The following is a 15,719-nucleotide window of genomic DNA, read 5'->3' on the forward strand; positions in this document are numbered from 1 at the left end:
TTCCTATGTAAATTCTCATAGGGGATCTTTCTCTATTTCTTCACACGCACACACACACACGCACACACACACACGCACACACACACACGCACACACACACGTGTGTAATTTGCTATTACGCAGTCGTGGAGTTTTACAATGTTGTTTAATGCCATATTCAATAATTTTTCACTTAAATGAAAACACCTCTCATTATACATTATTCAAGTTAAATAAAAACACTTCTGCAGTTTGAATTCAACAGTGTGATCACCCAGTATACTGCACATGCGGTCAGTACACACAATCGTTTCATTTTTAATCGGTAAACACAAATTTTCTATTTCGTCTTGCGTTGTTGTGCAATTATGACACGTTGTCTATTTTTTCTTTGTTAGACAAGGAAGAACGTATGCACTAAAATATTTGCTACACGCAATTCATTTGTCCAGGCTCATTTTTTCTTGTATTAGGAGGCCCTGTTCACTTCTGCGCCTTTTTATAACGATTAACCCATTATGTGCAGCTTATTAATATCATTTACGTCTCTCATCAGAACAGAAAAGAAGTTGACAAGTTGGAATGGTGTAACACACCGTATATTGTTACTAAATAATACGACATAATACTTGCTTTAGGGCCCGGAACAAACCTTACAAAGGTTAATTGGTTTCTGAGAGCTACAGGACAATACGTATGTGTATATGTATTGCAAGCCTAAATAAAGGGATAGCATTAACTACGTGAGACACTATGTTGTTGCACATTTATAGAAATAAAAGCTGAGAGTAACAAAACAGATCAAGAGCATTTAAACGACATTAAGAAAATCCGCAATTTTGTAAGCCTGTAAAAGAATTCCATCACACGAATGAGGCGCAAGTTTACTGATTCAAAAGCCATGCTGCTTTCTAAAAATCAATCACTTTGTAGAATAATTGGATATTAGTTTAAATATGAAGTTAATTCACCCCCTCGAGGTGATGTGGGGCGTCTAACAATGCTGTGGTGCCATAACAGAAGAAATGCTGAAGTATAACACCCAGTCATTTATTATCCTTAATGATCCGGAACCGATGCGATCTAAATGAGCTGAAAGCAGAGTTTGCTAACTTTAGAAACAAGATATACATCTGTACTGAGATTTCTCGGCAGGGCATGCCCATGATGACCTTTTAATTAAGGCTTAAAGAGCCTATTTCCGAAGAAACCAGGAACTTTGCGATATCAGACAAGTTGATAAAACATGTGTCGTGATCTCTTCATCGGGTGAACTTATTAGAACATTAGAGCCTTATATACATACAAAATGAAATAGAAAAGATGCACACCAATGAATGAAGTGATAATTATGGACCTAGTTGTAGATTGTACATGAAACCATGGACATTATACTATAACAGAAAAGTCACAATAAATCTCTCTATTCAATGGTTTGTTTTCATTTATTAGCATATACGAATACTATATACACCTGATAAGGAAAATAAGCATGTATTTGTAATTGTGAAAGTGACAAAGCGGTAAATACTTTCAACTCATATTTTTTCTGCATGTTCGAATGCTTCATATTGTTGATTATTCGAGATTCTTTACCTGGCCATATAGCATTCAATATATTAAGTATTAAGGACAGAATCTATAGGTGAAGCTAACACCTGTATCAGTTTTAACTGTATCTGTGCTGTAACCAAGACGATAAAGAGAAGTATCTGCTACATATAAGCAAACGTGTGATCTTAATGAAAAATGGCCCAAATGAAGACTACTTCCTTTAAGTCAGTACACAAAGTTCTTATTAAGTTACCTTCATCTCAAAAATTGCTGACAAATTCGTAATGTTTCATATATAGTACATACATATATATAGTTAAGCCTGCTGTTGTCTTTCTGGACATTTGAATGCACAGGTTATTCGTTCTCTTACATTGACTTGCATGCTAATCCAACTCGAGGCATACAGGTATGAATATAGTGCTGTATAAAACCTAAGAAATGATGCTCCTGTATACGATGTACAAAGTACCTGGTCATTCAGTTGAACTGATCAGTGCACTGGTCAAAGGTTACTGATCGATACTATGATTGATATACAAGTAGATCTATACATCTGTGTAAAGAAATATTATACCTGTTGAAAGGTGTTTCAGCCTACTAGGGATTCGTCGCAGATATTTACACTGAAACAAGGAAAAAAATATATCGCCAACAATTTGTAATTGTTAATATTGTGCACTATCTTGCCCACTATACCGTAAAGCCATAATTTAAACGCGTGTCATTGAGGATTTCTAAGAGGATAGGCATGTGAAAAGTGTAACCACTGATGTATGTGTAGAAGAGGAAGCAGGGCTGGGTAGCCCGTGGGTACGGAGACCGTCTTTGTTAACGAGGGATCACACACCATGTGCTGGTCGTACTATACAGAATATAGGATGGGTACAGCACACGTCACAGATACACCTAAGACAATGTCAGACGTCCTGAATGCGGACAAATAAGAAAAAAACAGAAAACAACCAACGCGTAGCGAAATGATGATACGCTGATTATCACCACCCACGAGCGGTATAGGATGAGGGGAACTGCATTTCGTCGTAATTAGCAGCATGCTAAGTGACTGCCCGGGGCCCAAGAGGCAAGGTGGAGGAAATCTATACGAGGAAGAAGCGTCTTTATGAACGGATAATAGATGTGTTATGTAGATGCCCCGACTGACGTCCGTTGTGACAATGTATATGTACAGCGTCCGAGTTTACAAATAATCGGAATGGGGCATGGTCCCCTTATTTGCCCACCTTTCCATGTCTCGGGCTTGATCTGTCCTCGTCGGCTTATAGCTGTACGGGTGTCAAGACCCAAGGACAAAAATTACACAGTTATCCGCAAACACCTCCACGCTGTTATTTACCCACTCGCGTGCTGTCATAACAAGGCTAATGATAGTTTGGCACTTTGCACCCCTACCCCTACTCCCTACGCTGTGCAGTATATCCTTGCCTCACGGTTAAACCATCAAGCAAACAATCGCTTGTGCATCTTTGACACTATAGCCCAAGCATTTGTTTTACTGCCCCAGGAAACGTCAAAATTCTTTAGGACGGTAACGTTACAAAAAAAGACTTCTTGGAATTTACATTAAAAATATTTCTCTCACAGCTTTAATTGTTTTGTGAAACTCTACTGGCCCAGGGTTATGCTTGGTTGGCGGTAAAGGGCCAGGAGGTGTTTGACGTTTGAGCAAAGAGATTATGAACAAATGTATTTTGGCCCGGCACTGGCTGCGACACGTTGTCTTTGGGTATTTATCGTAGCATTTTGTGGTAATTAGCTATCAGAGATGGAGGCCTCGTGACTGTAAGGCGACACTTGAAGCACCTGTACAAGTCCATGGAGGAAAGTTCGCCTTGGTATCACTGGATATATCTGTGCATATTAAATAGCTGTATTAGCCAGTGGTAAAGTCGAGCGGTGTTCCTTTTCATGGCGATCTCCCGGACTGGACTTATATGATATAGGAACGCGATGAGGCTGTGATGCGCCTACATGAAACAAAAGAATTGGAAAATGATACGCTTTTGTAACCCTCAACCCCTGACCCCTGACCTCAGAGATGATCATTTCAGCAGGAATCATTGTGTTGTAGCAGTGCCAGGATTATAAGCGGAGTGTTTTCGGGCATGTCACAGTGCGAATTGTATGCTAATTGTACCAGTTTTACACTTGCCATGTGATACTGAGGTGAAGAGCTTGTCACGTGCTCCGGGAGCCCGAGTAGCGGTCACATCGAGCTAATGAGAGTGCCGACGCACGTACTTCTGACCAGTGCTCCACTACGTACTGCTAGCTCTAAGTGGAAAGTTTAATGCGTAGCTCTTACACGTTCTTGAACAGCTACTTAGACCCGTCTGTCTTTTCCTGTCTCTCTATTTAAAAGTTGTAGTGACTGGCTGGAGACCGCGTGACGCGTTACTTTCTCTCTATCTCAGCTAACCCCCAGAACGGGGCAGGTATAAAGTGGTGTCGGAGATAGGACAGATGTACAAACTCCATGTGAACTCCCGTGAAAGCGTACCCGCTCTCCTACTATACATGGCGTTATATCACCGACTTATCATAGATTATCATATCTAGCGGGTTTTATCAGCAACTGTGTCCCAACCTGCACCCGTAGGACTGGCCGTGTGCCTATTCAGATCGAAAGCTCTGACAACCCTCAGCCGCTGTCCCTCATCACCAAGGGAGAACGTTGTTCTGCACTTCGTCAACGATTTCACCTGGAATTCCGTAACAAAGGATAAACGCCCTTATCATAAACCTGGCCGTTTATATTTTGCTATCATGGAAGACTTTTTGCCGCTTTGCTCAAGTTTAGAGCGCGAACAGTATACTTTACAACGCTTGAACTCTTCGGGTGAAGAGAGCGATTCGAGTTTGGAGGACTTACGAAGTGGAAGTCCAAGCAGCTCTTGGAGCAGCGAAAGCATGGACGAGGATGTGTACCTTGAGTACCTGTTCTCACAAGGCCTCGCCGATTCTATCGAGAAACCACAGCTCGCCCAACAGGACTCAGTCCATAAGGCCCCAGGGCAAGTCTCTGCTTTCTGTGACTCCTATTGCGCCAACATATTTGGCGACAAGCCGACCATTGAGCCTGTGCCAGAAACTCCAAACTGTGAAGAAACGTTCCCTAGTTCAGGGAGCGGAGATTTTGTGGTTCTTGGTGTTGGTCTGCAGAACTTAATGCACGCAAATGCTTCAACGGAAAACAATTATGGATCAGCTCCGCCAACCACCAGTCACAGCCGTCAGTTTCACCAAACGTCAATGTTGAGTCCAAATCCGACCGGTTATTGTCGTCTTGGCCCGCCATTCCAGCGGCCCATTGACCCACCTAGAGAATCCGGAAAATTGCCAGCCATATCAACAATTCTTCAGCCATCAGGTAAATTCGATAACAGTCACTATACCTCTTCGTCTGCCCAGTCAACTGTGCTTACATCAAGTTCCAGGACGTCGTATTTAGCCCCTCAGAACAACGGGTTTCACACCGCCAGATACAGAACGGGTTCAAACAAAACCGCTTCACCCAGAATGCCAGGTAGGGAAAAAATCGAGGAAAAAATTTACCATTGTACATATGCAGGTTGCAATAAGGTCTACAGCAAAAGCTCCCATTTAAAAGCCCATTTGCGTCGGCATACCGGGGAGAAACCATTTGAATGTACGTGGCCGGGATGTGGATGGAGATTTTCTAGGTCGGACGAACTTGCAAGACATAAGAGGTCTCACTCGGGTATTAAGCCTTACCAATGTACAATCTGTGAGAAGAAATTCTCCCGGTCAGACCATCTATCGAAACACTTGAAGGTCCATCGGAAAAGGTGACTGAGTTATGTAGGTTTGAAGTTTTCTTGTCTCTGAGTGATGGCAGCGTTTCCAACAACAACGGTGTGCGCGCCAGTAAACTTTCAACACACCATATGACACATGCGAGAAACCCAGAAACAGTGACCATTCAAAGCTTGTGTTTGTTCGTCGTGATATGATTTTGGTGGTCAGATGAGCCCAGCGCCATTGACGGGATGCAAAGGTTTCAAGGGGACAGCTCACGTTAGCTTGACAACGATGTGCTAAAAAAGTGTGTAAATGCTAAGGTGAGCAAGGCCACCAGCCCGTGCAAAGGACTATTGCTGGTTTATTTTTCTTCTTCTTCTTCTGTTTTTTTTTTACAAACAAGCTCATGAACTTGTAATCTTTAATGACGGTGCGTGTGGGAAAGCCATTTATGCAAATGCTATGCACCACGTGATCTCCTTAGTTAAAGTGACATCGTCGTCGATCTCTACATTGCTGTTGTTATGATCGTTAAAAGGGCATTGCTTCAGATCATTTGAATCCCCAGGCTTGTTGGAGTTGATGAAAACGTTTTGTGGGCAATGGCAGGCCTGCTTGAGTTCAGACCCCGAGGGAAGCTGTATAGCTATTTAACGACATGTTAATGAATTGCCTGTTATCCTTAGGTGTATACATGTACAAGGTGTACACGTGGGTTCAGCGTATAAATGGTAACTATGTGACGTCTTTATATCTTCAATACATAATACTACAGACTGAAAACAATACCAAAGATTCCCAGTGTTAAATTTCCATATGAAATCCTATCTCTGGTGAGAGATGTAATATTCACGGTACCAGGCACTGCTGACCCCAGCATAGACTAGGACATCTGTATAGTTTGTCTTACGATACATCTTTGTATTCTTATATAGCCAGTTGTAGACGTAGAACTCTTCACTTGTAGCTGTGTCCTTAATATAATTATGCTATCTAAACTACACAGGCCAATATACGTTGAAGGCAATGTAACTGTTAAAACATTCATTCAGTTTTATTTTGCTTTTTCATGGTGTTTATAGACTGTCAATCGAGTCAAAGGTGTGATTGTGTTGTCATCTGCTTGGTGTAATGCTCTGTGGTGTAATACCTGCATTGGTGAAATCTCATTTTAGATTCATTGTTCGGCTCTTTATTAACTTCCTTGCCTTTGTGGGGCACAAAGTGTCGCTACATCGATGAAACGTAAATGAGAGCTTTCCATTTGGGGGTTATACCACACATTCGTGCGTCGTCGTTTAAATGTCACAATGAAGACGGACACCGCGATGAACCAGTGACATAGCTTGCATTTTTGTCTCCCGCCTCGCCCAGGGGAAATCGGTTTGTTTATCTCTGTAATATCACAGTTTATATCCTATTATAACTGTAATCTTTCCACATGGCGAATCATCATATCCAGCGTCTCTCTTGGTTGCCTCACTTCTCCACTGCTCTCGGGAACACAGCTGATATCAACTCTGCAGGCGAGTTGAGTAATACAGAAGTACACACTGATAGGCCTTTAGATATAAAAACACCTGAACTGTGCAAGAGGTATATACAGTATTTGAGTAAAGTTGTAATAAATACATATGTATTACATTAAATGTTTATAAATCTATTAATATTACTTTATATTATAATGAAAAAGATATTGACACCATCATATAAGTTAAAAATTCTTGAGTATGGCCATAAGAAATAATCCAGTAAAGAATCAAGTAATCAAAGGACAAGTTCAACACGTATAATTGGACATATACAGTTGTGTATGTTTTCTTTCATTTATGAATACTAGTATGTAATAAGTGGCTTCTACAGCAGGTATGTAGGGCTAAGCCAGCTGGTTGAGTCAAACCACACACATACATATGCAGTGAGGGGAGTCAGTCTCCACAGATGTCATGCAAAGAGAAGTTTCAAGCAGCATACTATTTCAGGCATTGCGACTCAGCAGTGTTATGTCGGCGTATATTAACATATTGATATCCTATAGAACTGCGGTTTCCCATAAGCTACATAGCAGTGGCGTGACAAAAATGCACCCGTCTGCTAAGCACTGTTGTTGCTTTCCACATCATTTAACACAATCAGTATATTAAGGAGTGTTTCAAAACAGTATCATAAAGATAACATTTTGTGATAAACTGAAGCAATCCCATATGCATACTGCAATGAAAACATTCCACACACATTTACATTCAGAAGTTCGTGTATATAATTACTTGTCAGTTTTTGCAAAGTATGGTGGTCCATGCCAAAATGCGTAACCACTTGAGTTTAACTTTGACACAATGTTGTCAAGTCATCACGATTTGTGCCAAACATAGGTGTATTTATGTACACGTAACATACCTGTGTAAATAACACCAACATTGAAGAATTCGCTTCATAAAATCGCAGGAACAACTAAGCTCTATCTTGACAATCCAGGGAATAATTGTACACTGTGTCATGAAGAATGACACAAAATTTGATGTAGTGCATTTCGTTTCTCATCAAATTGCATAAAATACATTAGTTTTGCTGTTTCAACGAATGTCTGTGATAATGAGACACTAAAGTCTGTAACATTGGAAAGCGTTGACTATACTTTGGATTTGGAATATGACGATATACGAACCCGAAATGCCTCCGTCACTGTATTACCCTGATGATAGTGGGGACAAAACTTCATATTACATGACAAAGGTGTAAAGAAATGTCAAAAGATTTTAAATTGGTTAACTTGGACTTTATGCACATTGTCGTCAGTTCACTGCGTTCTCCCAAGATACAAGAAGACCTAAATTTTCAACCTGGCGCATGTAGCCCTACCATGTACTGCCAGATCACTCTATTTGAGACTGAATATTATGCGGGTACCATGTTAATTCTATTTATTTGATTTTATTTATTTGATTGGTGTTTTACGCCGTATTCAAGAATATTTCACTTATACGACGGCGGCCAGCATTATGGTGGGAGGAAACCGGGCAGAGCCCGGGGGAAACCCACGACCATCCGCAGGTTGCTGTCAGACCTTCTCACGTACGGCCGGAGGGGAAGCCAGCATGAACTGGGCTTGAACTCACAGCGACCGCATTGGTGAGAGACTCCTGGGTCATTACGCTGTGCTAGCGCGCTAACCGACTGAGCCACGGAGGCCCCCATGTTAATTCTAAGCTGACTATAAGATAACATTGTAAATGTCTATCTATGGTTAAAACTAATTTTACCATATTTTGTTTCTGTTCAAATGTTGTCAAACTTCAACTATTAAGTGTAGACTGTGATTCTACATTCCCAAAAAATTAGGCTTAAATTATTATGAAACTGTTGTGACAAGATTAATAAAAGTTCGTCCGTAAATAACCAGAAAATCTGCCACTTCGTTTCGTTTTTTGCAAGAGAAAGGAGGTTGCACTCACAAACTGGAGTAGAGGTGAATGCTAAGGTACCAGTACCCTTTGGTATTAAAGCCTCTTGGGAAATCGGAATGTGGTTTAACCTGGTCAGCATGTAACAGTATACAGCAGTGGATGACCAGTCTGTGCGATGGGAACAATGAAAGGACATTTAATGGAGATGGCAGAGCACTCGGACATGCTCAGATTTAATAGGTTTTACAAACAGCTTAAGTCACGGCAGACCCTCGTAACCTGTTGACACTGTATGCAGTGTTAATAGGCTTTGGCGTTCCCTCTGGAGACTCTTGTCCCAGGGATGACCGGACAGGTGAGGATTGAAGCTAGAGCAGTCCGGTCTGCTCCTTATAAGTAGGCGTTCAGCTTTATTTGAATACCAAAGCTAGATTGTGTTTGGATGATGCAGTTTTATCAGTAGCGGCATCGCGCAAGTTTCAACAAAACTTTCTCCGGTGTGTATTCATAGGCTTTTGACAAAAGCATGCACCTAACACGTAAAACACGTGTATCGTTAAATTTAACAGAGTATAAATAGAAAACAACTAGGCCTACCAGGTTGAGTCATGAATTGTTAAATTAGTATGTATGTATTAGAATCAGCAGAAGTTTTGTTATCTGAGACGAAACATTGGCATTGTTGACAAGCTTAATTGTGGCCTTGAATTATATTACTAGTGAAAGACGGTCAAGGCGTTTCTTTGCTGCTGTCAGTGGTCAGTGGTGTGGTCAGCAGTTTTACCCACCTCCAAACTGGCCGTTGTTGGGTAATCTTTCGGGATGTAATGGTCAAGCTGAGCAATGAAACATATATTAGTAATAGTATATGGAATCACGAGTTTCGTGGTCTACGTCCTGAGCAAGGGTTTGGTATAAGCTGTATTACATTTCAAACGAAATAACTGTGGCAGTTTCGTTCACACAAGTGTCTGTTTGGCTTGTCTTACATTCGACCCACTTCTGCAGAACCGAGTCAATCTGTGCCAGGACTTGTGGTACATCCACAGGATGTCGTGGTTACTTCATTAAACCCAACGCGGCTACACAACTACTCCAGCTGAGTTGTACGACTGAACTTCTTTTCTGAGAGTTCATATCACAGAAACACGTACCCGTTAGGTGATTTTCTCGGAAATGGGACCTTTACATACGACATGCTTCATACAGTATTATGCATGGGTGATACTGAAAATGTCTGCAGGGGTTTCGGTTACAGTAATCATGATCAAAGCCAAAAACACACGAGGCATAACTTGGTGCATAATCACTGTTAATCTGCCTTTACTTAAATGTAACGGGTTGTTTCACCCTTGGTGGCGTATATTATTGATTACGTTTTACGTTTTAACGTGTCCATAAGTCCATGTTTCCATCTCTTAGAAGATCACTGCTGATAAAGAATGCGCTAAATTTGAAGAGTTATAACAGATAGCGAAGCTGATGAAAGCGACACACGCTTGTCCTCGCTATGCACCGAGCACAGGAAGTATGCCCGGAAACGCCATATCTCTGCCCCTACTCGGAAGCCGTTGACGTTTTGCCATTTAATTAGCCCAAAATTTTGCCCCAAGTCTACGTTATCGTATAAGGCCAGTTAGAGTCGGCCACAAAGTCATTCCACTTGTACGGGAGAGATTTGAAACCCATTCAACATCGTTTGCCTAATTAGCTCACTTAACCTTGCACGGATACACCATAAATATGTGGAGACTCTCAATATCCCTATTTATATTTGTGAGCCTAGCTGCTAAAGTATCTTCTAAACTTTAGTCTTTTAAATTTGACTGAATGAAAAAGAAAGACACGGGATTCTACATTGCTCTCGACCAACAAAGTTTATGTTTGCTTCTGGTTGTGACATAGCGAGGCTTGTCGGTGATATTAGAAGACGCTTTTGTTACCGACCAGTGACTATTTGTCTGCTCTTTTCGCATGAAGTGTCTAGTGCTCTCGGTAACGGTGGGTGGTGGGTGCAAGGTGTAGTCCCTCAGGTACTTGCCTGGGACGCGAGGTGGAGTCAAACCGGCTTCTGCTCTCCGTACCTCCATCTCTTTACCACGTAAGAATCGGTCACGCGTCCATAATTTGGCCCTGCTAATGTTTGTGAGCCTAGCACGATTATACTGTTTATCTTCGAGCTTGTGGTCAAATAATGGAAAGGGCCAATGTTTTCCCTGTCGTATATTTAGCAGAGGATCGGTGTTTACCCTGGCACGGGGAAGAATGAATGAGTGGAGAGACAAGAAGAGAAATATCGCATAGTTTTGCCAGCAAACAAACGATGTCAGTCCTGTGCGCAGTAAATGTCTGCTACCTATTGCTCCATTGCCTTTTCAAATGGTTTCCTCTTCAGAATGAGAATTGTCCCAGTCTGTTATAACCTTAACGTTTAAAGACTGAAACTCCCCAAAGCATCAAACACTGCGCTATAACCCACACATAGTAGTTTAATTCTCGCGCGCGTAGGTTGGCATCATGGGAGAAGGTCGAGATGTACTTTGATTCATCCGTTAAAAATGCATAAGCCTATGCACATATATCTGCCGCACTAACCATGTACTCCTATTGTTATCAAATTAAGTTCGGCTTCTGGGTCTTGTCAGCAAAGAAAAAGCTACATCAGACAGAGCTGTGGTTTAGAATTCAATTTTTATGGTAAGCCGTGGATGAGTTTCAGGCCACACAGGGCATCGTAACACGGCAGGTTATATCAATTCTAGTCACGTCGTAGAGAAAACAATCGTGAATTTCCATACAAACAATAGCGTGTTGCGGTATGTGCAGCCAGACTTACAGCTGTGAGCTTTATCAAGGATGAGACAATCGGATCAGAGTGGGATTAGACTGATGTCTTATGTATTAAAGTCCACTAAGCTCCCGATGCACTGGGCTAATATATGACGGTAATACTGTCACCCTCATGTATATAGTGACAACTACGTGGTTGTATCGCACTGTTTGCTAGATATTGTAGGCTGAATCACCAGCCACCAGGGGGTAATTGCAAAATTACCTAGTGCGCATGCTCAGCAAGCCGTTTCCTGGGATGCCCAGTGGCGAATGTGGTTTGGTGGATGACGTTATCTGCATAGCGGTCAAAGAACCCAGCCGAGGGGTAGCCCGGAAGCCAGCGTTGTTAGATGTCTCTGACAAGGGGGTGCTTGATTACACACGCATTCTTAATGTCTGTTACACAACTTCTTATCCTCAAATTCGCTCATGACTAGGTCAATTAGAGGTCCAGATATATTTCTAATAATATGGCACACTGATATGATTTTATTTACAATGACCCCATGCCGTATTTAAGACAACTCCTGCGTCCAGTAAATGACATTCTGTCACGCTCTTATTGTCCAAATATTTCGGAGGAGGAATGTTAACAAGTGAATGAAGAGATTTAGTATAAACAGGATTTTGGAAGGCTTTGATTGTTAAACAACACTGTTCCATTCAAACCATTTCATTAATGTACAAGAACAATAGTGCGTGGAAATGTACCATTGGCAGCAAGTCAGTTTTATTATTCAGACTGTAAAGAAAATACGCATTATAGTGGTATGGAATTGGACAATCCAACCGCGGACGGCCGTGGCATTCATGTGGGTTCTACCTGGTTTCTTCCCACCATAATGCTGTACACCGTGAAATATTCTTGGGTACGGCGTAAACCACCAAACAAATAAATAAATAAATAAATAAATAAATAAATAAATAAATAATCTTGTGAATGTGAATGACACTTCTTAGTAGACGCTAGCATACATTGAATAAGGTGGATAAGATAGACTAAGCTGCTGAAAAACATATTCATTCTCCCAATACAAGTGCAAGCATCTTCAGCCTTAGCGAATTGAAGGGGCGGGGGGGGGGGGATCCCCGTGTTTGCGAAAAAGGGAAAGACAAATGATAATTATGGCGTTAAATGATGAAAACACCGATCCCATTGGCCGAAATGGATGTGGGGGGGGGGGGGGTAGATGTTTTCTACTGCTTTCACTCATGAAGCATTAAGATCGTCCATACCTGTTCTTTCTAACAAACCCTGTTCTGTGTCAGTATAAATATGTATATATGTATGCTTGGGGTTTTATGTCTTCACAATTTTTCAGTCATATGGCGCCGAGGAGTCATTAGTTGTGTGCATGTTTATTGTGTACGTATGTTTGTGGCGGGGCACGTTCATGCTGGTGACACCAGACGCGACACCGGGATGATAAGTCCTGTTTCCTTGCTCTAACCACCCAATGCTGAGCACCAAGCGAGGCAGCAACAAGCATTCTAACCATTAGGTCACCGGAAGGGTGTCAGTATAAATATGGTCACAGCCAACAGGCTTTATATCTTAAGGATAATCAGCTGGCACAGTGATAGTTAGACATCACTGAATGAACCATTTACCCTACTGATATACACTCTGGCGATATCACTAAGTCATACATCAATCATACAGGAAATATCCCAATAACAAGTTACTAAATGGTAAGTAACAGGTTAAAATTTGGCGATATCTCTAGGTCATACATCAACCATACACTGGATATCCCATTAACAGCTGACCAAGTGACAAGTAGGCTAAAGAGTTACATTCTGGCCGTATCACTGATCCGAACAACAACCACGCGCAAAATATCAAAATAACAAGGCACCTTATGACAAACAGCAAGGTACAAACTTATAGTTCACACATGGCAGGTTAATCTTTTCACCAAACAGTCATAAAACAATTGTGTTCTATATGCTATCATGAACTATAAGCCATATGTATTCATTCTGATGGCTGTGATTTTCACGGCTGTGATGCGTGATTAGCAATGTTTTTCTACTTTTGTGTGCACGAGTAAGTCATTTGAATAGCCATACGTAAGGAACAGATAAAATAACCGAAACACAAAAACTGTAATGTCCTCCAGGTAAAACGCTGCTTACATTTTTACTGGTTTTCCCTTCGTGTGCGTGAATCACCCAGCAGCACCGCGATGATGAAGCGACACTCAGACTGTGATAGTTTACATTAAAAACTAACGGTGCTTTCTTAACAATAAGCACTATATACCCCCCTAAATTAAGCATGTCTTCTGTATCTGCTTGATGCTTATGTGAAATACTTAATCCAGCTGAATTCAACCAGACATGTACTGTAAACTATAGGACTATGTTCACATGAATAAGCACTCTGTCTGACCTAGCCCTGTCTTAAAGTCAGGCACTGGTAAGCATTATGTCTTCCGTATTGTGTTATGCAGGCTGTATGAGACGAGTCGAGCCTGGGGTGATTTATCTATTTCCGCATGGTTTCTCACATTGACCTACAACCTTTAAAATAGCTGGGGTTTTTTCATATTCAATATATTACTTGTTATGGTTGAGGTGATCAGCAACTTTAATCCAGATTTCTTCTGTCGAATATATAGCGCCTATATCAAGCTCTTACTGTATGTGATATTACAGTTACAATTGATAAACATACCTCTAAGATCATCAGAAAAAGAAAAACCCTGGTTCTACACCTACACTAATTACACAAACAATGATTACTGAATCACGTTTCGCTGCTACTTTCTCCAGTCTCAAGACATTGTCTTAGAGAGAATCAGTGTGTAGTGTTGTGCATGCTAAATTATTTCGCTTCGGGGTAATCATTTTGAAATGATTGAAGAATAGTATTAGGTTGTTTCTGTAGTTGTGTTAACAATTTGCACAAATAACAATGTTTAGAAACGACTTCTTTTCTTGATGTTAATGAGGTAATAGTTTCAGAACTACATGTGCAAATGCCTTTTTAACGTTCGTTACAAGAAAGATACAATGTTACAATGTTTATTGTAAAGAGAGCTTCTTGCCTGCATGAGTAAGTCTGTGCAAAATGTTAATCAGGACAAAGAACACCGATGGATTACAGTATATATTTACAGGTGTGGCTCGGCTGAAGTCCATTAACATGCGAAAGGTAAAAATTCAGAGCGAGACTGGGTTACAGTCATAGCTCAGTGTCACATGAATATATCTTCTCTGCTTCTTATCCTGTATGTTATGGACATGTTTTGATCTGCTCTAACCACTTGTTGTTTTAGCATATCTATATCAGCGTATTTATTTTAATCTCTCAATAGTAGAGAGTGTGCTAAAGGTAAATAACGCGTCTAAAATTTCATATTGTACATTGACACAGATCCCTTTTAACTCCTTCAGATATTCTTAAAATACTTTTCTGATAGCCCTTTCACAGCTATACTAATTTACACTGTAAATATCAATTACATTCATAAATCATAGAAAACCAGGACAGAGACACAGAGTACTCTATTTTTTATTTGAAATGTATTTAATTTGAAAAATAATGAATACGATTACTGGTGGCTTATCATCAAAAATGTGTAATTATGAACATCACAATATGCAGGGGGATGTGGCGTACGTGTATGACTATAGCGATGTGGGGGTGGTGTACGTATATGACTATAGCTATGTGGGGTGGTGTACGTGTATGACTATAACGATGTGGGGTGGTGTACGTGTATGACTATAGCGATGTGGGGTGGTGTACGTGTATGACTATAACGATGTGGGGTGGTGTACGTGTATGACTATAGCGATATGGGGTGGTGTACGTGTATGACTATCGCGATGTGGGGTGGTGTACGTGTATGACTATAGCGATGTGGGGTGGTGTACGTGTGTGACTATAGCGATGTGGGGTAGTGTACGTGTATGACTATAGCGATGTGGGGTGGTGTACGTGAATGACTATAGCGATGTGGGGTGGTGTACGTGTATGACGATAAGGGTGTGGGGTGGTGTACGTGTATGACTACAACGATGTTGGTTGGCATACGTGTGTGACGATAGGGGTGTGAAGAGGTGTACGTGTATGACGATAACGATGTGGGGTGGTGTACGTGTATGACTATAACGATGTGGGGTTGCGTACGTGAATGACTATAGCGATGTGGGATG

The 15,719-nt window shown here is 41.1% G+C and overlaps 1 protein-coding gene across 1 annotated transcript; it reads left to right on the plus strand.

Moving 5' to 3' along the window:
• Positions 1-3,765: 3,765 nt before the first annotated feature.
• Positions 3,766-6,361, plus strand: LOC135470181 (Krueppel-like factor 5). The gene has a single exon (XM_064748982.1). The coding sequence runs from the start codon at positions 4,321-4,323 to the stop codon at positions 5,365-5,367; it is 1,047 nt and encodes a 348-aa protein (XP_064605052.1). The 5' UTR covers positions 3,766-4,320; the 3' UTR covers positions 5,368-6,361.
• Positions 6,362-15,719: the final 9,358 nt, after the last annotated feature.

Source organism: Liolophura sinensis, chromosome 7 (assembly GCF_032854445.1).
Source record: "Liolophura sinensis isolate JHLJ2023 chromosome 7, CUHK_Ljap_v2, whole genome shotgun sequence".
NCBI classification, from domain to species: Eukaryota; Metazoa; Mollusca; class Polyplacophora; order Chitonida; family Chitonidae; genus Liolophura; species Liolophura sinensis.

What these genes read in the sequence shown, in the direction of transcription:
- LOC135470181 (XM_064748982.1), top strand. Translation starts at nt 4,321, where the DNA reads ATGGAAGACTTTTTGCCGCTTTGCTCAAGTTTAGAGCGCGAACAGTAT.